The sequence below is a fragment of the Abramis brama genome, assembly GCF_963993115.1.
Source record: "Abramis brama genome assembly, chromosome: 3".
Classification (NCBI taxonomy): domain Eukaryota; kingdom Metazoa; phylum Chordata; class Actinopteri; order Cypriniformes; family Leuciscidae; genus Abramis; species Abramis brama.
This window is the reverse complement of record NC_139965.1, coordinates 59,879,851-59,907,284: the sequence shown is the minus strand read 5'-3', so window position 1 is coordinate 59,907,284 and position 27,434 is coordinate 59,879,851. Positions and strand designations below refer to the sequence as shown.

The 27,434-nt window shown below is 37.4% G+C and overlaps 2 protein-coding genes across 3 annotated transcripts; one reads left to right on the top strand and one right to left on the bottom strand.

Annotated features, from left to right (window-relative positions):
- Positions 1 to 629: 629 nt before the first annotated feature.
- Positions 630 to 27,011, bottom strand: csnk2a2a (casein kinase 2, alpha prime polypeptide a). 2 transcript variants are annotated; one of them, XM_084108117.1, is made up of 12 exons: positions 26,114 to 27,011; positions 24,524 to 24,635; positions 23,875 to 23,976; positions 22,689 to 22,739; positions 21,706 to 21,765; positions 21,541 to 21,624; positions 21,338 to 21,448; positions 19,321 to 19,422; positions 19,134 to 19,234; positions 17,985 to 18,133; positions 16,724 to 16,811; positions 630 to 3,893 (listed from the first exon to the last, which is right to left on the bottom strand). In XM_084108117.1, exons 1-11 carry the CDS (start codon positions 26,212 to 26,214, stop codon positions 16,738 to 16,740), a joined length of 1,047 nt encoding a protein of 348 aa, XP_083964243.1. In that variant the 5' UTR covers positions 26,215 to 27,011; the 3' UTR covers positions 630 to 3,893; positions 16,724 to 16,737. The 2 variants fall into 2 exon arrangements, with proteins under 2 accessions (XP_083964243.1, XP_083964242.1); XM_084108116.1 differs by lacking the exon at positions 630 to 3,893 and adding an exon at positions 15,082 to 15,584.
- On the top strand, positions 3,594 to 13,745 carry kiaa0895l (the record flags this gene model as incomplete). The annotated part of the gene is made up of 6 exons (XM_084108115.1): positions 3,594 to 4,328; positions 6,074 to 6,217; positions 6,304 to 6,436; positions 9,477 to 9,782; positions 11,060 to 11,157; positions 11,253 to 13,745. 6 exons carry the CDS (start codon positions 3,594 to 3,596, stop codon positions 11,412 to 11,414), a joined length of 1,578 nt encoding a protein of 525 aa, XP_083964241.1. The 3' UTR covers positions 11,415 to 13,745.
- Positions 27,012 to 27,434: the final 423 nt, after the last annotated feature.

Sequence of the window (27,434 nt, the reverse complement as noted above, 5' to 3'; positions counted from 1 at the left end):
ACAGGTCACCAACAATCACATTGTGAAAAATAGTTAATAGAACAAAATAAAAAAAAAAGTAACATTTAATTGTATTAAATATCTAATTGTATTTAACACTTTTATTTCCACAAACGGTAAACTGTACTGTTTCCTGTAATTACAACTTAATACTTTATTTTAGTGTCATTATTACACGTTACATTACTGTAGTAATAACTAGCCTATAAATTATACATAATTACATGATAAACACACCCTAATCCGAACCCTAACACTATATTATGTGCATGTCGTTCATTAATATTACTCATTAAGTGTAACCAAATTTTTTTTAACATATTATTCATGTTTGTGCTTTTGGATATTGATCTTTACTATCCCTAATTAGGCTTCTTATTTAGCATTTTAGGCTCATTTTGAGCACAAAGCATGTGCTTTCTGCATATGTAATTGTTTAGTTGTTTATTTTGATTTATTGTATTGGGTTGTACGTTCCCCCACTAGGTTTAATTAAGATGTGTAGCTGAAATCAAACTACACTTTGATTGACTATCTCAATCATTTTGACATTGATGAGGCAGAACAGCCTAAAAAAGTTGTAACGTTTTTTTGTCATCCTAAAAATAAACAGATCAGCATCAAGAATATCAAATATTCAGTTCAGTTCAGATTTATTTGTATAGCACTTTTCACAAAACACATGGTTTCAAAGCAGCTATACAGAAAATGCATGTTTCTACATTACAATTCAGAGTAATTTGTTATCAGATGTGACTGTGTCCAAGTAATGTCCAGAAATGTACAGTTCGAAGATAATATAAATCATGAGGTTTGCTAACATCGTGTAGGGGAGAGCGGGCACAAACTAACACTTTTTGACTTTCTTAGTTTGTGTAAATTCCCTTAGGGTTCAGAGTATTTATTTCCCCCCACATTAATTTCACACATGTCTAGTAAAATCATGTGGTTTTGATCAAAACAGTGTATACTTTTTTCTTGATTTACCCCGAAAGAGTGGAGGTGAAATGTGACAACATGCCCCATAGGTGGGTTAAATTATAACATGATCATATGACAAATTAAAATGGTATCTGATCTAATAAAAAAATACACAAGAAAAACTAAAATATTTTCTCAATAAAATACAATTATTAACTTTTTCATATAAAATAATGCCATTTTTTTAACAATTAAAAATAAAGTCATTTGGAGTTTGACAACAAACACACCGCAAAACACAGCTATACAGCAAAGTTCAAAACAATAATGATAAATCATTTCTCAACATTGACTCTCAGTCTTTATTCACCTTTTTCTCATGGTTTCTCAATAGAATTCATAAAAGTATAGAATATAATACAATATTATAGTTCTAACAGGGGCTCATTGTAACGCAGTGTGAAACCCGGCGAGTGTCTTCTGCTGGTTAGATCAGCATTAACAAACTGTTAAATTACAGATATAAAATAATATCAGATTTCTAATATCTAATTTTAAATAAACACAAAAAACAGAGATGAAAAATAAAGAAAGTAAGAAATTTACTTTTGCTATGGTTAAATAAATGTTCAGTGATATCTTCCAAATATTTTTTAATTTTGGCGCATTTTTTTCTCTATATAGTGTTGATATGGTAACTAGTAAATACACTAAGTTTCGTTATGAAGTTTTAAAACGTTTGTGTTACAACTAGTCAGCGTTAGTTTGTGCCCCGCTCACCCCTATTAACTTAGGCAGAAACAATAGACCCTTCGCAGTAAAGTGAATGAACACACACCTTTGGATTACATAATCAGAGCGTATTTGTTTTCGATTTGAATTGATTCGTTTAAAAGTAGACATTTCAAGCTTTCTATAGCCCTGTTTCTCATGTCTGTCAGGCAAGTATCCTATAAGCTGAGTTTCGGTTCATTTGTGACGCGCTCCAGTTCTTCTTGCAGTCGAGGACGGAGCAACTTTCTGGTCTTAAAGGTGCAGTGTGTGATTTTTAGCGCCATCTAGTGGTGAGGTTGCGAAGTGCAACCAACAGAAGTTACGGTGGCCGACAGGAAGTGATGTCGTTGTCTGAGACAGCAGTGAGTAGCCAGTTAAGCAATGAGGTTTCTTTACCAAGATAAATTAAGAAATAATGTTTACTTAATTATTCAGTAAAACGATATGTTATTGCAAATATTATTGTTACTTGTTCATCATTGTTTTATTCGCTGACTTTAGCTAGCTTCTTTGCACGAAGAACAACATAGTGACGAAACACGCTCTGTAGTAGTTTGTCCGTTTAGGGCTTGTCGGCGCAAAATGTATATTATATTGGATTTCCTTCAATAGATCCTCCTAAATATTACACAATGCACCTTTAAGTTTATTCCGTGCACTGTCAAGTGCTTCATCGGATTTGTCGTGTTGGCGGTCTTGGCAGCAATTATCTTGTCGCAAATATTGCATCGCGCGCTGTTGGCATCGAGCCTGGTGAAATGTAGCCACACTTTTGATCTTTTCCATCTATGGGGTTTGGGACGCTTACACTATACAGCCTCACGTGTGTGACACGTTTCTGGGTGTAAAATAGTGTTTTTCCTCGATGCCTCGCCACAGCCAATCACGCTGCATGCTCATTGGCTCACTGACATTGACGAGAACTTGTCAGGGTGCCTAAAAACTTGATACCCTACTCTTAACGGTAAAAATCCAGAATGCCGTTGCTTGTGTGAACGACATGTTTGTGTATTACCAGTCATTCTGGTCATTTTATGGTAATTGCTGTGTGAAAGGGGCTAATGATCACATTAAAGTGGTGATCATAATGATAACAATACATACAAAATTTGGCAGTTTTGTATATTGGGGGTGAGGCTTTGTTTTAACTCATGCTTGGGTCAAATATGGACAATTGCTTTACATTTTAAACCTAATGGTTGGGTTTGTCCAAATTTGACCCAAACATGGGTTAAAACAACCCAGCATTTTCTGGATTCCTGCCTTGATACTGTTGAATCAGGAAATGGAGGTAAGTTTTTCTCTTCATTCTGGTCATTTTATGGTAATTGCTGTGTGAAAGGGGCTAATGATCTCATTAAAGTGGTGATCATAATGATTACAATGTCTGCACTCTAAAAAATGCTGGGTTGTTTCAAATCATGTTTGGGTCAAATATGGACAATTGGACTATTTTTAAACCCACTGGTTGGGTTTGTACAAATTTGACCCAAACATTTTTTAGATTGCAGCCTTGAAACTGTTGAATCAGAAAGTGGAGGTATGTTTTTCTCTTCATTCTGGTCATTTTATGGTAATTGCTGTGTTAACTCTGCTAGTGATCTCAGTGGTGATCATAATGATAACAATACATAGAAAATTTGGCAGTTGTGTATATTGGGGGTGGGGCTTGTCCCGCTCAATGCTGGGTTGTTTCAACTCATGCTTGGGTCAAATATGGACAATTGCTTTACATTTTTAAACCCAATGGTTGGGTTTGTCCATATTTGACCCAAACATGGGTTGAAACAACCCATTGTTTTTTTATATTGCAGTCTTGATGCTGTTAAATCAGAAAATGGAGGTATGTTTTCTTCTTCAGGTGTGCAGCATTGCTGGACGGAGGCGTGGATGTAGCGATGGTGCTGGATCTGGGTGAGAACTGCATGGAGCAGGCTAATGGAGGAGGAGGGCTCGCAAACAATGCCTCAGAGATGTTAGAACCAGAGCCCAGCACGGAGAAACCCAAACCAGTCCGAGCCAGGACCGGCAGCATCACCCAAAGAGACAAATCGGCCCACAATGGGCCACACACGCAGCCTTGTACCTCTTGGGACGGCGGCTCCCAGGTTCAGCGAAGGCTCCAGAAGACAGACGGTGGAAATAAAGGAGAAACTGGGGAACCTTCCAAACAGCCACCGTGTCGAAGGCCTCTTAGCCTGGAAATAAAACCACAGCGAATTAGAGCAGCGCAGCCAGTTAGGAAGGTGATTCAACCACCGTGGCGAAGCGGTGGCCCTTCTCCACCCACGCGAAGCCTGACAAGTCTTAGTTTAGGGCCGGGAAACTGGCTTCGACGGAGTGAGAGCACATGTACGGTGAGCTCCACGATGCCTTTGCGTTCTGGCAGGGGTCAAATGAGACCTGCGACCTCTTTGCCACATATTGCCAGGGGTATAGGACCCCTTCCTTCGCCTTCAACACCTCGTGGGCCGTGCCTCCTTGTGGCTCTTCGTCCCACAAACCTGGAACAGGAGCGTCAGACCTTTTTTCAGTCTGACTATCAGTATGAGCCTCAGTTTGAATATGCCCCTCCAGAGCCCATCAGTGTTTTGGAGAAGTACAGAGAGGGCTCTGGTCTCTTTCTGTCCCAGGTATATATTTTAAGTCTAAATAACACTAATTGGTATCTGTTCCAAAAACTAGTGAGCCGCCTTACTGTCAACTGCCTCCGTAAGCAATTGACCCTTCGCTAAGCCCCGCCCTCCTTAGTTACTGTTGCTACGCCTGACAAGCTTTCGCGCCTGGCACGTCTATTACAGTATGAATGCACCGGTGTCAGACATTCCCAAGGAGATAATTAATAATTTTGGGCGAACAGGTGAAATATCTGAGAGAGCAAGACAAAAGGGACTGCAGTATGCGTGTGAGGGATATATCCACAACATAATATGCAACCGATTAGAGAATAATTTAATCAAAATTGAAGCTAAAGCCTATAGGTCTCAAGCGCAAGCGCTCATACGCTGACCATTCAAATGGTCACACACAAATTGAGGAACAGCTATGTTCATGCACAGCAGGGGAAGTGAAATTTGAAAATAATCTAATAATTATAAATTAAACAGCTTATCCATAAGTATTGTGGAATAAACACAGGACATTAGCCTGACCACCTTGCAATGATAACATTCTCCCGCTTATATCTCCACGTCGTGGAGCAAACATAGGTGTTTTTGTTAATCCTGCGTCCCACACTGCTTGATCCACGCCAGGCATTTCTCCCCTTGGGTTTTAAGTTTCGGGAAGGGAAAAAATTCCACCCCCCCCCATCCAAACTTTTAGGATACCGGGTATCAGATTTGCACAATTCATACGCACAGCGCTTCGCCATGTTTCCCTCGCTCGAAAGCTTGCCAGACCTCCCGCACCTAGTTACGGTTGCTAAGTCACGATAGGTCTGTGGCGGTTTTCGGACGTGGCTTAGCGAAGGGTCAATTGCCTTCTAATGCGCCATTCATTTCAATAGGAATCCATGTGTGTTTGGGAGTTTTGCGTGAAGATGAATATGTTCCCAGATTTCACTCAAGTTGGTCACACGAGTTTCATGTTTCACTAGATTCACTACACAACTTGTCGGACTGTGGACAATGGAATTATTTCAGTTTACAATACACTCTAAAAAAAAAAGGTGGATTAAAGATAAACCAATTTGGTTCATTTTGGTTACGCAGCCCTGGGTCAAAAAGGGAACCCCAAAATAGGTTGAAAATTAACTCTTTCCCCGCCAGCGGCAGCATTTTTGATCATTTTCACAAAAGTTTCATGGCCGCCAGAATATTTTGTGGTATGAATATCTGAACATGCATATATCAGAAGATAGAATAGATTCTCTACTTTTATTCTAGCTTCATGCATTCTTTTTTTATCAACATTTGAATGCAAGTTTCATGAAAAAAGTTCAGATTCAGAACGATAATCAAAACACAGATGCAGTGGATCCCAAAGCTCCTGTAGCTCGTCCTGGGTCGACATTTCATTCAGTAACATTAGGCAGTTTTGATTTATATGCTGTTTAATTTTGGTGATCTGCTTTCATATTGCTTCAAATGCACTAGACTAGCCCACAATGCATTGCCTGCAACAGTACAAAACCATAATGCATAAATAATACAGTAGTTTAGTGGTGAAAATAGGCTGTAAATTTGCGTACCGTTCAAAAAATTATTTTTTCTCAAAATTGAATTTACCGTTCAAAAGAATGCGTTTCTTCTTCTAAGCACAATTATGCCTTAAAATGTTGCATATGTTGGCAGCTTGCTAGGTTTTGGAACGCAGCCATAATGCTGGTTGAGTCTTTAAACTATTGCCATTGGTCTTACCTCATGCCTTTTTCTAGGCAGTTGGGATTATGGAGTGTGTGTTGAGGAAGTATGAGACCTATGAAAACTTCGAAGAGGTCACAGGGGGAAACTTGCTACCGAAGAGTCAAGTGTGGGCCGCCACACGCAAGTACCTACAGAAGGAGGGCTGTGTCGGTGAGGTGTGTGGATATCATTTGAGAATACGTGCTTGTGTATTAGCGTCCTGCCAAATAACAGTAATAGTAATGTCAGATTCTGTCCACAGGTGGTTGTAAGTCTCTCCGATGAGCTTCTGTCCCAGGCGGTAATGATGGTGGAGAGTTGTCGACCAACACTAACTATTAACTTGTCAGGAGCACGCCAGCACTGGCTTGAGGGCATGCTTAGACATGAGATTGGTATGAACTTTAACCTAAACTGACTGTGAAAGTCATGTACTAACCAGTCTGACTGTGACGAACAACAGGACATGTTGTCAGTCATTTCATTTTAGGTAGTCCCGACCACATCGGCTATGTTTACATTAGGGCTGCACAATATATCGAAATGATCAAAATATCACAAATGCATATCGCAACGGCTTACAATAACTGGGGTCATGAGCAAAAGACAGAGAAAATCACTCGCTGCTCTCGGCTTAATAACTTTTGTAGCTTTAATAAGAATCAGTATATATTTAATTCATACAGTGAAAACTAAGCAGTGTTTTATTTTTACATTTGATTATTCAGTTTGTGTTGTAAAATAACCCTAATGTAGGATAACCTGAACCCTGTGGTTTACACTGATGTTAAAATAACACTTCTTATGCGACAGTAAAACACTGATGTTCACTGTCAGAAGTTGTATGGATGTTTTCTTGTCACAAAAAGAATGTGAAACACATATGTAGGTTATATAACTTTAAATATATTTTAAAGATAATGTAAGTTTATTTTACACACTTCAAGCATTATCGTATCGCATTTTTTAATGAGTTATCGCATATCGCATTTTCTTTAATATCGTGCAGCCCTAGTTTACATGCATCCAAATAATCCGTTAGAAATTGGATTGACGGCTCAATTGGACTGAAAAACCTTCATGTAAACACCTTAATCGATCAGATTGAGCTCGATCCGAACGACATCTCGATCGGATTAAAAGGGGGTGGTTTATTCCTTTTCTAATCCAATCGAGAGAACATGTAAACACTTGATCGGATTGAAAACCGAAACTGAAAGGACTGCGCATGTGCAATGACGTTAAACTAGCGTAATGACGTATGATGCGCGGAACGAGCCGTTCTTCCTGTTGAATAAAGTGTCGTATTAATTAGTATCCCGTCATTCGGGAAAATTCTCATTTCCCTCAGAGACTGTGAAGTGGAGCAGGACAACGTCCCACCAGTCCTTGTTTCGGATTCTCATCCACAGACGACTGGTTTTGGGCATTTTTACTGCGTGATAAATATAAGCAGCGGCACAACGGTTCATATGCGCATTGTCTCCAAATGGATAAATATCAAGTCTGCTGTTTAAAACAAATAAAGAACCAATGTAGGAGAATAGTTATTATGCACAAACAGCAGGAAACTCTGTATATTCGTGCAGTGTGCGCATGTCAAAAAAACATATTCCGATTTGAATCTTGTGACATATAAACGCGCACATCAACCCGATCATGTTTAGCGTTCATGTAAACACTACACTATAATTAAGAGCTGCAGTGATGGTGTATATTTGTGTCGGCCATCACAGAATTTAGCATCATCTTGGTTCCCTTGACAAAATCCTAATTGGGTTTTTCGACTGGCTTTTGGATTATTGCAACAGAAAAAAAAAATCCCATCAAAAAGATTCTTACATGTTTTGTAAACAACAGGCTATAAACAAATTACACCGCGGTCGCATACCTTTAAAGCAACACTAAAGATGATTTTTTTCCTAACGGTAATGTTTCCAAAATGGGTTCATCAAGTCGTAACAGGGTGAAAGGCACTTCTGCATTCGCTTTGCGGCCCTATATCTGCTATAACCGCACTATGTAAGTTTTTGCCAGATCGGGTCGCGTTTCTGTAGTTCGAATGAGACATAAGAAAACTACAAATTTGACTTGCTTTACGGCCAGCGTTACAATAGTCATTATTTAGTTTTTCTTCGTTTATGATGTCGCAATACATCATACTTTCATAAAATCATGTAACATACATGTCTGTGGACATCGTTCATTCTAAAGGATAAACAGTGAGCGTGCGATGGTAGGCTAAATTATTTACGACAGCGGTACTTGACAATTCTGCTTCCAACCTGTAGGGGAACGAAGAGGAAAAGTTCTTTGGTCTTGCTTTAACTAGGGATGCTTACGATTAATCGGCGATTGATTCATAATTTAATTGATCAGCTTTAATAAGAATTAATCTATATGAGATGTATGCAAATAAATATGTCTGCATGAAAGAATGAATAATGTTGTATGCAAGTTGTCATAAAGAATGCATATATCATTAATTAAAAATAAGATAACAAAATAATAAATAAAACATGTTTTTTTTCTTTATGGGAAGTGGCTTTATTTAATTTTAAGATAAATAATGACGTGTTATATGTCACAGGAGTTAGGCTACAATTTAACCGAACTCGTTTGATTTTAGTCGACTAAAACTAAAGCAATTCAGATTACTAAAATATGACGAAAACTAAATCAAAATTTGCTGTCAAAATGAACCAGAAGTGCTAAAACTCAACTCATTTCCAGGTTTTGACCAACAAAAATTCTCCATAACAGCAGCAATATATAGTATATGAAATATCAGTTCTAATCGGCTTCATTTTGTCACATTGCGCAGCATTTTAGCCTTCGGTTTAGACGGACAACGCTTGTTTCTGTTGGGTCACAGCTGGTTTGGACTGACTAAAACACTTTATTTTGTTGTTGTTTTGTAATATTGTATTGACATTCTTCTAGTAGGATCTAGTTGGTAATTGATCATTTTTCAGTGTTAATCATATGTGACCCTGGATCACAAAACCAGTCACATGTCGCACGGGTATATTTGTGGCAATAGCCAACAATACATTGAATGGGTCAAAATTATCGATTTTTCTTTTATGCCAAAAATCATTACGATATTAAAGTAAAGATCATGTTCCATGAAGATATTTTGTAAATTTCCTACTGTAAATATATAAAACATTTATTTTTGTGAGTGAATGCAGCACAATCGCCAACATAAATGAACAACTTTAAAGGAGATTTTCTCAATGTTTTGATTTTTTTGCACCCTCAGATTCCAGATTTTCAAATAGTCATATCTCTGACAAATATTGTCCTAACAAACCACACATCAATGGAAAGATTATTTATTCAGCTTTCAGATGATGTATAAATCTCAATTTAAAAAAATGTACCCATGTGACTGGTTTTGTGGTCCAGCGATTGTATGCCTCTCCTTCGCAGGCACACATTACTTGCGGGGTGTGAATAACAGCTTGCAGCCGTGGGCCACTTCTGTCGGGAGAAAGCAGTTTGGACTGAAACCAGCGAATCCCACCGAAGAGGGTCTCGCGAGTCTCCACAGTGTGTTGCTACGGAAACAGCCCTTCTTGTGGCGCGCCGCGCTGCTGTACTACACTGTACATCACGCCACTAGCATGAGCTTCAGCCAACTGTTCAGACACATCGCTCGCTTCGTCCAAGATCCCGCTGTTCGCTGGGAATACTGCCTGCGCGCCAAACGAGGACAGACTGATACCTCAAAACCAGGTGAGATGATCGCCAAGAATAGAACTGAGCAGAGATGTGTGAAATGCAAGATTATTGCTCGAGAAAGCAAACATTATGATCTACTATTTAAACTTTGTATTACTATTCTGAGTCTACTGTCTATCCATCCATCTATCGGTCTGTCTATAGGTCTATCTATCTATCTATCTATTGATCTATCTATCAGTCTGTCTGTCTAACTATCTATCTATCTATCTATCTATCTATCTATCTATCTATCTATTGATCTATCTATCTATCTATCTATCTATCTATCTATCTATCTATCTATTGATCTATCTATCTATCAGTCTATCTATCTATCTATCTATCTATTGATCTATCTATCTATCAGTCTATCTATCTATCTATCTATCTATCAGTCTATCTATCTATCTATCGGTCTGTCTTTCTGACTGTGCCAATCTATCTGTCTATCTATCTATTGATCTATCTATCTATCAGTCTGTCTGTCTGTCTATAGGTCTATCTGTCTATCTATCTATCTATCCATCTATCTATCTATCAGTCTCTATCCATTGGCGTCGGAAGAAAAAAAAAAGTAGGTGGGTCCTCCCCCAGAAAAATGTTACTGGAGTAAATACCATTTCATTCTGGTGCCTTTTAATTAAGTAAACTAAACTCCACTTAACGTCGGGTGGTTCTTTGCCTCCACGTCGTGCATTAAATTCACAGCTATCCGTGGATTATCCCGCTAATACGGTAATTTGCCAGCAATGACAACTTAAAGCTGTTATTGATGTTTGCAACGCAATATTTGAATGGAAAGGTACAACGGGCGGTTACTTTCGTCAGTTGCGGCTCGTTGAGAAAAATAATGTAGCGATTCAGCGGAAATGGAGTTTAATTTATTAATTTTAATTCCTCAAGTGGAATGGATTTGACTGACGGCGCTCTGAAAAGCGAACAGACAAATGCGCTGAATTAGAGACGGTAAAAGTGAGTGGGTATAATATCATTGATCTTAAAAAGTGGGTGGGTCCTGTCCCACCCATATACAATGGTTCCGACGCCCATGTCTCTATCTATCAGTCTGTCTATTTATCTATAGGTCTGTCTATCTATCTATTGATATGTAGATAGACATCTAACATGCTAGTAACATCCTAAACCGTTATCAACATGTTAAAAACATGGTAGCAATGTAATAAACCATGCACATTTTTTTTGTGTGTGTGTGTCAAACTTTACTCTCTGGTTTCATATTGCCTCTCTATATTTGTAACTAATATGTTTTTGCATATGTGTGTGTACAGGTTGCTTTAGTAAAGATCAGGTCTACCTTGATGGAATTTTAAGGATTTTACGCCACAGGAGGAACATTGATTTTAAGATATTAACCGCTCTTGGAAAGGCAGGTCCTATAAATGCTAACTGTTTAAATGCAATATTCCAACTATCCCTTTAAGAATGTGTACTCATACCACTTTCTGTAATTCCTGTTTTTAGGTTTCCTATGAAGATGTGGAGAGACTTCGGCATTTGGCCGTACTAAAGAGAACCAGGATTCCTCACTTCATGCAGGATGAAGAGCGCTATCTTCAACACCTCGACCACATTGTCACAGTGAATGAACTGAGTGACGCGGAGCTTCAAGAGCTCATTCCATGAAGATCTTGATCGGACACCATTTACAAACCACCAAACCATTTTTTCAGGTTTTCCCAGGCCAAAAAAAAAAAAAAGTGTCTGCAAAACTGGGATTTTTAAAACGTACAATTGATATAATCTTGGATGGTTTATCATGAAAACGTAATTCATGATGATCATCCATAAAAAAGTATTACATACAGCATGGTTGTGTCCAATGATTGATGTAGTAATTTGCTACATCAAATGCCATATTACTCAGCAAGTCTGTTTACAAATACAATGATTGTCTGTTTTGTAAAAACAACATGAATCTCAGGCATGAAAGACATGTTTGGATTCTTGCAAACCGACGGTATGTTCGGAATAGCGTACTACCATACTCACTATTTTTGTAGTATACTGTGCACTAGATCTGCATGATTCTGGATAAATTGATATTCACAATTATTTGTTTAAAATAGAGATTACGATTCTCCCACGATTCTGAATAGACAACTATAAAAAACTACGTAATTTACTAGAATGCAGTTAATTATAAATACATTTTTTAATTTTTAATCAGGTTGAGTGAATGAGTCAATGACTCACTCACTTGTTTCATTTCTGGATGATTCAGTGTTTTTGAACGAATCTCTTGAATGAATGATTCAATGACAAACGCATTTTTTAACAGTCACTTGTCGCCACCTACTGGTGTAACGATGTAACGAAACAATTTTTATTTGAAGCGTCAAGTTACTGATTTTGATCGCTACCATCAGCATCAGTGTTTATATCCGACCTATAAACATTTATCTGTGATCATTTTAATTATTGTAAAACAGGAATAATGATACTGTGCGGATACCGTCAAAGGTTTAATAGACATAGCCGAATCAGGTGTTTGAATCGAGATCTTTTAACGATTAATCGTGCAGCTCTACTGTGCACAGTATGCAAATTTTCTGAATGCATGGAATACTGTACATGAAGGATGAAGTACATTATGCTAAAATGTGCAGTATACAGTCAGTACTGTAACGCAATGGGCTTGACTTGACCCGGTTTTCAGTGTTATGACGGAACCGTCGTTTCTTTCTTGATTCATTAGTTGATCAGACTGAACAGAATAGGATAATGCAACTGCTAAAAGTCCTAATTATTTCAATGGGATGTTATGTGCCGATTTAAAAACATACAATGCAGAGATCATCGGACGCAACATCTATTGCATTGCATATTGTTTTAATATACACTAGTATTCCACTCCGAACTCCGTCATACTCGTGAGAAGCTGAAAGATGGTCATGTAGCATTTTAATGGCATTTATAATGTAATGGGCATATTCCATCATGCTAGCTAGTGTTTATATTACACACAAGGCGGAACTATATCAGCACTTAATCATATAATCCACCCTGACAGTATTTATATAGGAATTCACTCGTGAACCTATGAGCACTTCATTGAGGTTCTTCTACTAGTGAATTCCTTTTTAGTTTCTCTATTATTTATGTATTTATTATTTGCTTCTTGTATTCACGTTAAGCACTGAATGTCTGTGGTATTAGCTTTACATGCATAGCAAATGCATTTTTTCAACTTAGTAGGCCTATAGACCTTATGCGCCAGAGAAACAAGATTTTTAGAATTTTGTCTTTGAACTTACGTTTTTGTGGAAATATTTCTCTGGCATCGCCGTTGAAGAGTAATTAGCTGGTGAAGTGGATTTACTTATTGTAGAGTTAAGGAAAGTTATCATGGGTATTGTAATGTTTGAAGCAGATGTCACGAATGTCAATAGAGAGGGAAGATTTAAAAAAAACGAGCGGTTCATTCATAAATTTTGTAAGATCTTACCTTCACGCTGTGGAATTACAAACTGGAAGACAACGAGCGCAGCGCTGAAAAAGGGGCGGAGCTTCATAAGGTCACCAGTTCCACAATCTCTTATGAATAAACAGGAATGGCCTCTTTTGTCACTTTTTTGTTTCTAATCAGGCCTTATGAAGTGCTACTATTGTATCTACAGATAATCAGTGTTCTTCTGAGAGCACCCTTGGTGGTCTTCATTACCCGTGCTAATGTGACGTGACACCTTCGTAGGTAACCTCAGCCTTTCGTACCTGTGTAACGCAGTCCAGCTGGCCAGCTTCCTCACTGTGCATGTTAAGATTGTGACGGACTCAGGAAGAAAAGTAGGAGGTCATGTGGATGTGCCTTATTTGGGTTCAAAACTCATGTGTCGTGTCATGTTATATGCTTGAAATTACATATCCATTTGTATTTATTATCATTGTCAGTACTGCACGAATATTGCACATTTCACAATAAGTTGCTGTTATCTTATTAAAATTATACACTGAAGACCCTAGAATCATTGAGTGCTGAATTTTAAGTACAACATATTCAGTTTTTCACTATATTAAAGATAAGCCCTTTTACAAAGTCTTGATTTAGTTTTTGAGCTCTACTGGAATAGGTATTCATGCTTGAATGTTAAAAAATATATATTTTATATATTTGACATTGTTCAGCTCTTCCCAGTAATGCTCCGGGATGCATTTCCCGTATGACGACGTAACTCGCTGCTGAATTACCATCGTACGATGCGTCATTGAAGAAATCAGCTCGATAGTCACGACTGTTTCCCAAAATCCTAGTCGTAAATTTGTCATTCAACCACGTTGGTTAATGTTGTCACGCAGGTGGTGGAGTAATTTCTGTAAGTCCCCCTGTAGTCAATTTTATCTCTTAAATCTCAAAAAAATTCTTCATGCCTTAAAATAGCTCGAATGTAACTACACCCTTGCCTCATTTAGTATACACTGTTCTATGAATATGCAAATGGGCCCCGCCTCCACTCACTCACTCAGCTCAGAGATCCACTCGTTGACGATCACACGTTGATCTGATTGGTTACAAGGTAGTTTGTGATGTTTGAGAATTAATGCATCTGAGGACTATTTCTCACTTTTTTTTCCAGTCACTTTATTTCCAGATTCAATAATATGCTTGTACTAGAGCATGTACGTATTCTTCAAAAACTGTGCTTTAAATCTCTTGACAAACTAAAATACATAAATTACATTTATATGTATTCGAAATAAATTATATATATTTTAATGAATGTCCACATGTCATGCAAACAACAAACTCTGCTTCTAACCACAGGTCGAGAGCTTTCGTTCCAATCACACAACTTGGCGATGTTGTTTGTGAATGTTCGTTGGAACAATTTTTTCAGGAAACATTGACTCGTTTTAAAAATGCTGATAATGATGGAACTTGCGACCATAGTTGGCTAACAATGCTTTCGGGAAACACACCCCTGTTTAGTTCCTCTATCAAGCCCCTCCTTCTGAAAAGCACACTGTGCTCTGATTGGTCGGCTGGATCAGTGTGTTGTGATTGGTCGAGCGCTTTGAGTGTGTTTGGGAATTGTCCCGCCCCTCACCATAACCACCAGTTTCAACACACTACTAACTTAACCAGGCCCCGCCCCTTTATTCTGCGTATTAAATATTTAAATGAGGAATATTGTGACGTGTTTGTTTCCGGAAGAAAACTCAAGACTACAATAGATGCGTTTCAGGGAGTTCAGAAACACTGACACTGAAATAGAGAATAACTGCCTTTCACGTTATCATTCACAGCTGATGATGACAAAGTTATGATGGTGGGTAAAATAAAAAACAGGTCAGACTGATTAAAAACAGTTTCATTTAATATATCTTATTTTCAATAAATTGCAGTAAAGCCTCCATACCCGACAATACTATAGTTTATAATCTGAGCTCATATCAGCAGGGCAAGTCATTGAACAACACAATCTTCCAGAACATAATGCAACCAGGATCGGGAGCCTTCATCAATCATCTACAGCCTGAGAATCATGGGGAAAGAGCAGGCATTCTTTCCCTCTCATAACATTATAGCTTAATTCAGTGTTGTTCCAAAAAAGAAATGGAGATGTCCAACTCAAAAGGGGGGGAAAATAGGGAAAAAACAAAAACACCAGTTTGGTACCTAGTTAACGATGGCAAGCAGCACTAATACAAAGTGAATGTAGGAGAAGGACTAGAGCCCATTGTGTTCATTCTGTACAAGTCTTGTGTTGCTTAATAACTTCTTGCTCCAGTAAACTGAAGCTTCACACCTGAAAGGCAGCATGTCTCTGCACGACATGTTGAGGTAAAAAGGTTTTCCTAGAAGAAAGATTCTAAATTAATGAATGATATCAGTAAAAAAAACAAAAAAAAAACATTTTAGATAAGATGTAGGGGTGTGCGATATTTATAGTGTACGATAATATCATGTTTTAACGATGAGTGATCTGATATTATCGACACTTCACAAAAACACACCTGGCGTATGCGTACACTACGTGATTTAGTCTATTAAAATGCATTTTTAATTCCCTCAATATTCAAGATAAGGATTTTAGATTTAAATAATTTAATACAGTCAATCAGTATAACACGAAGATCACAAATGTGATATTGGTTTTATACAACATTTCAATAACCAATAATTTAAAATTAAGCGACTTACTTTTTAGACACAACATTGCCTGTTTTTTTCTCCATTTTGCCAACGAAAATAGTTCCAAACAAAACCACAGGACTGATTTGCATCTCTGAGCAACACACGGCTGTTTCATTACTGAATGAACGAATCGTTTGAATGAATGATTCAATGACTCACTACAATGCTTCGTTCCTGAACGAATCAGAAGCTTGAATGAATCTCAAAAGACAATGCCACCTACTGGCAGTTTTAATTTCACATTTAAAGTATATTTCATTTCAAAATATCAATATTCAATATTTAAAATGTTTAAAACATCCAAACATTATTTATGCATGTGTAAATTAATTAATGTCCCTCTGATCTGTATTAAACTGTATGTAAATGCATCTAAATGCCACTTCAGATGCACATTCTGTGTTTCCTCTGTATTACAAAGATACATTTTGTTGATACTGATTTCATTTGATTGTAACAGCTCAATGGTGTCTTATTATTCTAATTTAATTTATTGATTAAATGTAAGAATTTGACACAAAAGATGATGCATCCATTTAATTAGGTTATAAATGGCTTTCTAAAGGTAAAAATCAATTTAAACCTATCGGAAAAGATGATTTCTGTCACTGCTATGAACTGACCACCACACAGAATATGGAGTCAGATTTCCACAGCAGTCCTAAACCTGCCAAGGTACCAACACAATAAACACACTCAGCAATATATCGTCCAATTATTAAGAAAATCTCTGAATATTTCGAGATATCATTTTGTCTCAATATCGCACACCCCTAACTGGATGTTACATCATTCTTACCTGCTTTTAGCCCATCATGTTGTGGTCGAGCTGCTTATTGCCAGAGCGCCTTCTGAGTTTGACAGAGGCTGTCCCTTCAGCACAGGATCTACAGAAGAACGTCAACATCTTTAGGAGACTACAACACTGAAACTAGGGATATATAGGTGATATACAGCGGTTGGACAATGAAAATGAAACACTGTTGGAGGTTTCATGAGATCCCTATTTTGCTTGGTCGTGTCAATGCCGAGGATTACTGAACCGTTCTGGAGAACCATGTGCAGCTTACGGTTCAAACATTGTACCCTGAAGGGAGTGTCGTGTACCAGCATGATAATGCACCAATACACAGCAAGACATGTATCAGAATGGTTTGATGAACATGAAAGTGAAGTTGAACATCTCCCATGGACTTGCACAGTCACCAGATCTGAATATTATTGAGCCGCTTTGGGGGATTTTGGAGGAGTGAGTCAGAAAACGTTCCCCCATCAGCATTACGTAATGACTTGGCTGCTGTTCTGGAAGAAGAACGGCTCAAAATCCTTCTGGCCACTGTTGAAGGACTTGTATCTGTCATTCCCAAGATGAAATGATGCTGTAAAAGGAGGCCCTACAACATACTAATAAATCATTGTGGTCTAAATCCAGATGTTTCACTTTCATTGTCCAACCCTTATATGCTGGTAGCATGTTAAAAAATGGTCTCAATATGATTAATATGACTAATAAATGCAGAAAAAACAATTTCCTAGTGGTTTTCAATGTGTGTTTTCACTTGATCCAGGATTATATACACTGACCGGCCAAAACAAAAGTGTCTGTTTGGATTTAAATAATGCTTAAGAGTCTATGATTGGATTATTATTGCAGTGATTATGTTTCTATATGTTTGGCAGCAGTTCTTCTAACCCTAATTGATGAAGTGTGTAGCTTTTCATTTCTTAAACAACCATGTATGAAGAACATCACAACCATATTCCAGGATGATAATGTCAAGATTCATCAGGCTCAAACTGTGAAAGAATGGTTGTGAGGAGCATGAAGAGTCATTTCCACACATGAATCGGCTCCTTAAATTCATTGAGAGTCTTTGGGATGTTCTGGAGGAGACTTTACAGAGTGCTGGACTCTTGCATTGACAATACAAGATCTTGAACAAAAATGTATGCACCTCTTGATGGGAAAAACATCACAGCATTTATTTCCATCAACAGGTGCATCTATATAAACACATATTAACTTCATAAATCATAGTGAAGAAAGTAAGTTGGCTCACAAAAGTAGGGGTGCTCCATGGCTTCTTGGGCAGTCAATCTCTGTTGATGATCATAACGCAGGAGTTTATCCAGCAAATCCAGAGCTTCTGGGCTCACCAAGTGCTGATTCTCGGGCTGAACAAAGTTCTCCCAGCGCTTGCGTGTCTGCCTGAAAATGTAGACGATTACAAAATTAAAACAGTCTAGCAATTAAAAGTCAATATAGAAAATATATAGCTGTGTGTATATCAATCTGCCATTGGGGATGACATCTGAAAATATTTGGCCAAATAAATGCATGGATGTGCGAAATCACGGACCAAAACGGTGACGCTTCGACAGCGTACGGGTCAAAACTAGCACACAAACATGGATAAGCTACAACTTATAACCATGTCAGCTCTATGGACACTAGGGCTCAGCTTGTCGTTTATAATCGATCTTCATTTTGATGAAGCTTGGAAGCTTGTTTCCGTCACAGAATAAAACTTATTAAAAGATAATTGAGAGTTTTTATCTCACAATTGCGAGTTAACATCTCAGAATTGCATGATATAAAGTCGCAACTGCAAGAAAAAGAAGTCAGAATTGTGAGTTTATTTCTCAGAATCGTGAGGTATAAACTCAATTGCGAGTTATAAAGTCCAATTTTCCTCAGAATTGCGAGTTCATCTCTCACAATTCTGACTTTATAACACGCAATTGCGACTTTACATCACGCAATTCTGAGATGTAAACGCGCAATTGTGAGATAAAAACTCTCAATTATCTTTTAATAGGTTTTATTCTGTATCGGAAACAAGCTTCATCAAAATGAAGATCGATTATAAATGAGAAACTGAGCCTTAGTGTCCATAGAGCTGAGAATTGAATTGCGAGATAAAAAGTCACGATTACCTTTTTTATTTTTTTTATTCTGTAGCGGAAACAAGCTTCCATAGTTTTCAGCTAATGTGTGAACAAACCTTTAAATTAAACATTATGTGTTGCTCTTAATCAAAATCTAGACTGGAGCTTTTGTGTGTAAACAGATTTTTTTCTGTTTAGTTCAGCCATCCGACTGATTACTGATCATAGCAGCTAAATGAGTGGTTATGACAGAAATCTAAATTTCTATATGTGCATCACTAACTCAAAATGTGGCCAATCTAGATAACTAACAGACTCACTGTCCAAGCAGATCTTTGAAGCGCGTGTCCAGCTCGATGCGATACTTGTTCAGGTAGCTGAACAGCTCTTCTGTTCCCAGAACCTTGGCAATTCTGACCAACTGCAGCAAAGATTATTCTGTTAGCATATTGTATATTTTAAGACTACATACTGCAATAGTATTCACAGAAGAATGATAAGTCATACCTGGTCATAGTTGTCTTGACCATGGAAAAATGGCTCTTTCTGGAAGATCATACTGGCTAACATACAGCCCAAGCTCCACATGTCCAGACTGTAGTCATACATCTGCAAATCATGGAGATTTAACTGCAACGTCTGATGGTAATGTGGGAATATATTGCATGTTGCACTTTCTCCCATTCATAGTATGAGTGAGGAGAATATGAGTGCACCATCTTTGTAATTCTTAAAGCCCCCCTGTGGTGAAAATCAAGTTTTTAATGTTGTTTATATGTCTATGTGGTGTTTTTAATATGCTTTAAGACAAACCATGTGTAAATTCATAAGTCGACACCATTGCTGAGTATTTTCTCCTTAAAACTGCAGTGAACCAAAGACAGTCTCAAAAACGCGCTTTGAAATCGCTGGTGTTTCTGACGTCACAAACTACCTTGTAACCAATCAGATCAACGTGTGATCGTCAACCAGTGGATCTCTGAGCTGAGTGAGTGAGTGAGTGAGTGGAGGTGGGGCTCATTTGCATATTCATAGAACCATGCATACTAAATGAGGCAAGGGTGTCAAGTTACATTCAAGCTATTTTAAGGTATGACGATTGTTTTCAAGGAAAAAAACGTCTAAATATGTCATTTTGGTGATCAAAGATGAGTTTTAAGCAAGCGGCAACCTCCCTGTCTCTCTTTTGAAACCAACACGGAAGTGAATTAAAGGTGCAATGTGTGATATTTCTGAGGATCTATTGACAGAAATGCAATATAAGATCCATAACTATGTTTTCAGTGGTGTATAAAGACCTTACTTAATGAACCGTTATGTTTGTATTACCTTAGCATGAGTCCTTTATATCTACATAACCGCGGGCACCCCCTTCTATGAAGGTCGACATATCGTGACGTCATGTTTCTACCGTAGCCGACAGCGAACAAACAGCGCTACAGAGCGCGTTTCGTCACTAACTTGAATGAGAAGCAGCAGAAAAAGACGCAGCAGAATACTCAGGTTGTCCCTGACTCTGCAAACGTGGAGAAAAACATGCTGTCTGAACGACGCCTCGGACATCGTAACGTTAGCTATTTCCCCTTACCTAGCTGCTTTGATGCTCTTATCCATAGCTCTTATCTTATACTAACTAGCATGGAAACAGGCTATGGTAAAGTCAGTGAATAAAAGACTAACACAATGATGAACAAGTAAAAATAATCGCAATAACGTGGTTTTACTGAATAATTAAGTAAATATAATTTAATATAAAATATAATATAATATAAAGAAACCTCATTGCTTGACTTGCTACTCTCTGCTGACTCAGACGACGACATCTTCCGATCCTACGTCGGCCACCCTAGCTTCTCATTCGAGTTTGCAATTTGAAGGATTGGCCTTGAGTGACTGACTGTTTGCAATTCGCAAATCTCACCACTAGATGCCGCTAAAAATCACACACTGCACCTTTAAACGGCAATTCATCAACTGGCCACTTGAGGCTGGCTGCAAAAGTGAGTCAAATCTGTATCTCCCCCATGTTAAAATGCCCAACTTTACAGCAGAAAAAAACAAAAAACAATTAACAGCCTGGTGCAAAAAGTGGCTTTGGTCTCTACAGCTAATTTTGCACTTCATGAGAACTGTGAGGGGGTGAATTTTTTTATAACTCATCCGTTTACATTATATTAAGCCTTAAATTTCTGCATAATTAAGGGTGTCTACTTTTGAGTGACAGGTGGATTCCCACTGCTGTGGTCATTAGTCATCATTAGCCGTTTGTCTGCTGTTTGTTAGCCGTCACCTTACCTCATCTAATCGTCTGACTGTAAAAATAAATAAATTCGGGAGTGACGCGCTGCCAAGATGGCGACGGTCGGCCACGCCCACTTTAGGCTTCAAAAACGGTCTTCAGAAACCTACGGGTGACGTCACGGACACTACGTCCATATTTTTTTACAGTCTATGGTTTTAAGGGATAGAATTATTGACTACAGGGGGACTTTAAGTATTTGATATAGCGAAACACACAACATACCTGATAGTCAACCAGCAGCTCTGGTCCCTTATATGATCTTGAGGCGACCCTAACGTTATAATCCTGTGCAGGGTGGTAGAACTCAGCAAGACCCCAATCTATAAGCCGCAACTACACCACGTACAAATAAAAAGACACAACAGGTCACCAACACTGATCAACACATTCAAAAGCAAATCCACAATGCTGGTCTCTGACTTCACCTTTCTCATTTGGTGGTCTATCATGACATTGTGGGGTTTGACATCCCGATGCATGATGCCCATGCTATGAGAGTAGTCCAGTGCCTGCAAAGAGACAAAGCACACGCGTAACACACTCTCCTGTTGAAAACACATGAAAGAGTAATCTTATTTCAGCATGCTCACCTTGAGAAGTTCATACAAGTAAAACCGGATATCAAAGTCTGTTAGTCTCTGATAGAGATCCTAAAAAAGCAGAACAAGATCATGTGAGACATTAAATGGCCCATTTAGACGGATGGATAAATTTATCGACAGAAAACGAATCATTGTTACATAGCTCAACTCAGTCAGTCTTATTATTGGAATTTCTTGTTTTATTGGTTTACCACGAGTAACATGTCTGTACCCAAAAACACAATTTTGTCGCTAACAAGATAATCAGAAAGAGCTTTATTTGTAGTAACAGTAATACAGCATTTTCTTCACCATACAAGGTTTTAAAATGAGTTGCATGCCATTGAGCAACACGAGTCATCCAGCTTTTATTAATATGATATTCTGATATCAATCTAGCTTACTGCGATGTTCAACAAGTGCCTCATAGCAGCCACTGAACGAACGCACAGAGTAACATTAGCATAACTTTCAAGCACACACTCAACTCAAAAGTATTTTTAGTATGATTGTTTTGATCAAGCTGCGTTTCCCCACAGTTTTAAATCGTCAAATTTGCTAAAGCAGAAGACGACTAAAGCTAATCAGGCACACAAAGTCTGTTGGCCTGAACTTTTGTTTCGTAAATTTGTTCAGGCTTGGCATTTATAATAAATATTGTTTATATATTTTTCCTTAACACTGCAATTTTATCCCGGTGCTACTTATTTTCCAGAAAATACGGTAATTAAACTACACAAATTTATAATTACTATATATTTATAAATAACTATCAAACTTACTATTTTATTTGTTTACCCACATGTCATGTGACCTTTAACTGACATCAGAGAACAGTGAATGTGTTGTTAAATTCTTGCAATATTAACTTAAAAGTCTCAGTGAGAACATCAAGCAACTATTTCAGGTCAAAGTGGCTCAGCTGACCAATTTTTGTTGTTAAAAATCCTCAGTTTAACAAGTTTGATAGTTTTAGTAATTGAAAGTGGTACCTTGAAATCCGTGTTATTGATGTACTCAAACACAAGGGCTGGCGTTCTAGACTGTGGAATACCAAAACAGAAAGAAAAAAAATAAAGAAAAATAAAAAAAATAAATCACTTAAACAGGATAAAAAAAATGTATAACCAATGCAAATTTAAGCTGGAACGCATAGACTCAAAAATAGACACCGCCTGTTGGTTTCCTTGATTAAGCACTTTGACATGAATCAACACTAATATTATGATTGGACTGCCGATTCTGGAATGGATCATACAACAGTTGCATCCCACACACTATACATTATGCACTATGTACCTCTATCGTCTAGTATGAGCTTATTTTCTTTTTGGAATTTTCAACGTTAACACACGACTCACAGTTTATACTACAAAATGACATAGTATAGAGCAAAAATAATACTCCTAATGTGTTAAAAAGAGCTGAGAATACTCAACTCTTACTGGTACATAAAAGCCTTATGAATTTGCCCAAATATTTAACCCTCTGGTGCTGTTCGTTGTATGTTTTGGGTTTTTAGAATTGTTTTACTTCATCGGAAAGGTACAAAACTTTTTGGCACTTGCTATGTGAAAAAAATCATGGACATGATTCGAAAAGGTTAAAAGGTCCTGAAAAAAACAGTCACGTTGTATTGTTTGTGGTCGGCCGCATTGGAAATGAATGGAAAACAAATTTCGTCTAGTGGAAACATTTGGTACTGCGCACAAAAAAAAATCTTACTGAAAGCTCATTTTTTGAGATAACCTCAAATTTGGACTTGTTTAGATTTATTCCTTTGATTTACGACAGTTTAAGTTGCTCAAAAGTAGTTAACAGGTCATAAATGGATCATGCATTTTCCGTAAATATAATTTAGTACCATAAAATCCCCTAAAAATACAAAATGTCAAATGAAAAACATTATCGCACTACAAATATAGTACATTAATTTCATTGAAATCGTCATTTTTGACCGCCACACGAGCAAGAACAGAGGGTTAATAAAACGCTTTGTGAATCGCGTCACAAAATTTGATTGTATTGAAATTTCTAGACACAGTTTCTGTGTGGGCCTGCTGATAATATTATATATATTTATTAAAATGATTCAAAAACAGTATACAGTTGGGACTAATTTAGCAAAAACAGAACTCTGTAGAAAAGAGTTGCATATACAGAAATAGCCAAATTTACCACAGGGTCCTTCACTGTGTCTACAAGACGAATGATGTTGGTTCCTCCTCGTAAGTTCTCCAGAATTTTTATCTCACGCTTAATCTTCTTCTTCTTAACAGGCTGCAAACGTAAAGAATACAAATTTAAGGGTTAGCACACACAAAAATAACAATTCCCAAAAATTTATTTTGCTCATCTATGAAACAAATGAAGATATTTTTAATAATTCTCTCATCATTTTTGTCCATCCACTGAAATTCTATGTATTCAACATTTTCAATCTAATCAAAAGCCAATCCTTTTCTACCGTTCTGATCCGGCTCAGCCCGTACGGATATGGTTTCATTTCCCACTGTGGGGCTGATCGTTTTAAATGAAGAATAGACTTAATATAGTATTTTATTCACATATTCAAATACATAAAGCACATAAATAGTGTAAACTCAGCTATGCATGTTTGCCCCACAAAAACAAACGTTAAAGGTTTTTGTTTGCCAAGCAAACACATTTGACTTTGTTTATATTTGAAGTGCTTTATGCATGTGTGTTAATTACACAATTCCAATAGATGGAGAAAAATAGATGTTGTTTGGAACAACTTGAGGATGAGTATATAATGTATAATGATGTTCAGACCGTCACATGATGAGAGAGCAGGCGTTCTTACCTTCAGTATTTTAACAACTACTCTGTCGTTGCTGTTGATGTTGATGGCCTCGAACACTTCACTGTATTTGCCTCTTCCGAGCTTCCGTACAAGCTGGTAGTCATCCTGATTGCTGAATCAGAGTAAGCAACATATCAATAAAACTGTGCAAATGACTTACACAAGCATGAAAACATTTTAAACAAGCACTGTGGGGTAACACCATGACGTACCACATTCATGGCAAGCCATTTTACTTTGAATCATTCCCAGGATTAATATGAACAATTCAATTTTCACTTGCTAAAATGTTAATTCTTGATATTTTAGGAATGGGATTCTTACTAGTAAGAATAGCCATTTTGATATCAAGAATTCAATTTCAACTCATAAAAACTATAATTCTTGAAATCTGTAATTGTATTTTCACTAGTTAAATGTCACCATAGGCTGCCATTCAAATTCAATTGTTGATATCAAGAATTGATTTAATTCTTACTAGTTCAAATTCCAGTTTCACAAATCAGAAATACAATTCTTACAGGTAAAAATAATTTTTGATATAAACAATTACTTTGTTGTTAATAGTAAAAATATAAACTCCTAATATCAAGAACTAAATTTTCAGTTGAAATGTTAATTCTTTTGATATCTGTAAATGTATTTCAACATGTTACAATAGTTATTTCTGATATCAATAATTAGGAGGGTAATTTGACTAGTGACAAATGAAACTATTGATATAAAAAATTAAACTTTTTCCTTGTAGCAATTCAATTGTTAATAAGAACAGACATTTTCACTAGTAGCCACGTAATTATTGATATCTAAAGATTTCTACTAGTAAGAATTATATTTCTGAAATGTGAAATCGGAATTTCAACTAGTAAGAAATCAAATTTTGATATCAACAATTGAATTTGAATAGCAGCCTATGGTGACATTTCACTAGTGAAAATACAATTATAGATATCAAGAATTATTGTTTTTACTAGAAATGTAATTCTTGATATCAAGAATACTGACTAAATACATTCAAGTGACAGCCCTGGCTGTGGTAATAAAACCATGAACTGCATGTACTATGGTACACGAACATGGTAGTCAATCAAGTACCATGCAACAGTAACACCACAGTACTTTTCTAGGGATGCACTGATATTAAAATTTTGGCCGATACCGATAACGGATAATTCTTTAGATCTAACAAACGATATATAGGCGGATAAATCTAAATCCAAATTTTGATTTAATTTTAGAGAGCCTGATTACAAAAACAAAAGTCTCACCATTAAAAGCCATGTCACAAGCACACAATTATAATGTTCTCATCATAGTTTTTATGTAACCGATATGACAGACTTGCGCTGCACATGTTGCACTTTGCTGTATTTTCCTTTTTTGAAGTGATTCCAATCATATTTAAAGCAATTCAAAACCATGATGGTGAACAGTGCGCAAATTAAGTGTTTTAGCTTAATTATTTATCGGCTTTAATATATCGGCCAAATTTTATCGGGCCGATAACGATTAACATAATATCGGCCGAAACCGATATATCGTGCATCCCTAACTTTTTCCAAAATTGCATTCACACTATCATCTCTGTACCTCCAGCTAGGCACATGTGCTTCATAGTCCCAGTATTCCTTGCTCTTCACAGTGTTGGCATCAGCATACACCCGTGCTTTACTGCTCACCGGACCGGGCATGGCGGGCTTGGCCAGTCGATACGCCTTCTTCCCTCCACCTACAACTACGAGACTCTCCAAACGACCGCAAGTCGACCGTCTCAGTCGTGAAACACTGCAGAAAGTATTGTGGTACCCTAAAACACTGTAGCAAGCCGCTTCAATGCGATCTCTCGCGAGCAATTGTGATTGACAGCTGCTCAGCGGCGGCGCGCATGACCTCGCGCTGACGCTCGCGCCACTAAAAGCCAAAGCAAAAAGCAGAGAGCGTCCGAAACGGTGCAGAAACCGGTTTGTTTTCTGATGGACCGCCAGTTTATTAAAAAAAACTAAAGTAAGGATTTCATGACCAGCCTAATCAGATGTGTCCGTTTGTAACGTTAAATAAAATTAAAAACAATACCTGTCGAGCCCACCGAATGTAGCTATGCGGTTAAACGGAACATAAACAACGTGAAACAGCCGAATTGATTGATTATCTCGGAGTGCGAATAGCGTTTGATCATCACTGTTTATTATAATAGTCATTACAGCGGTTCAGCAGCTTCACTTTAAACCCGTTCCCTCTGGATAACGGCGCTAAGCTAGCGATATCGATGGATGGCTTTAATTGGCCACTACCACTTCGACACGCGCGTCTCCAGATATCCGATGAATCTTTAAATTGAGAGTTTTAATTCCTCCCAGTGATCTAGCAATTACACCCAGTAAGTGATCGAGGGATCCGCTGACAGGTAGGCGGATATCAGCCCTAGGATAGCGAACACTCCTGGCGAATTTTGCTATCGCTTCTTAGATGGAGTCACCGGAAATACTGTGTGGACTTCCGGTGTCTTTTTCAAAATAAAAGCCCCCGAATTGTTGCTGTGTCGCTTTACACTAAACAACAGCAACCGAATGTTTAAAATGTGGAATTCTGAACAGCAGTTTTGCTTTAACAATTATATTTTAACAATTATTCAAACTTTTATGTTAGACGCAATTAATAACGATTAATCAATTTGACAGCACACACCAAATGCCACATTACACCAGTTATACTATATAACTGCATGTCGTATACGGATACCTTTTACATATTAGATTATATATTACATATTACATACTAGAAAGTTTCGATTATATTTTGGGAGTTACAAAACGTGTACATCATATTGGTGTAACAATAACAAATGTTAATGTACCATGTAATTTTTTCAGTAAAAACAAAAAACAAACATGAGTATATTAAAAATTAATCT

Excerpts from the sequence above, each read along its gene's own strand:
- csnk2a2a (XM_084108117.1), bottom strand. The coding sequence starts at position 26,214 with ATGCCCGGTCCGGTGAGCAGTAAAGCACGGGTGTATGCTGATGCCAAC. Across the intron at positions 21,766-22,688 it reads TCAATAACACGGATTTCAAG|GATCTCTATCAGAGACTAAC; the intron begins GTACCACTTTCA and ends CTGCTTTTTTAG. Across the intron at positions 19,235-19,320 it reads GTCAAGACAACTATGACCAG|TTGGTCAGAATTGCCAAGGT; the intron begins GTATGACTTATC and ends TCTTTGCTGCAG.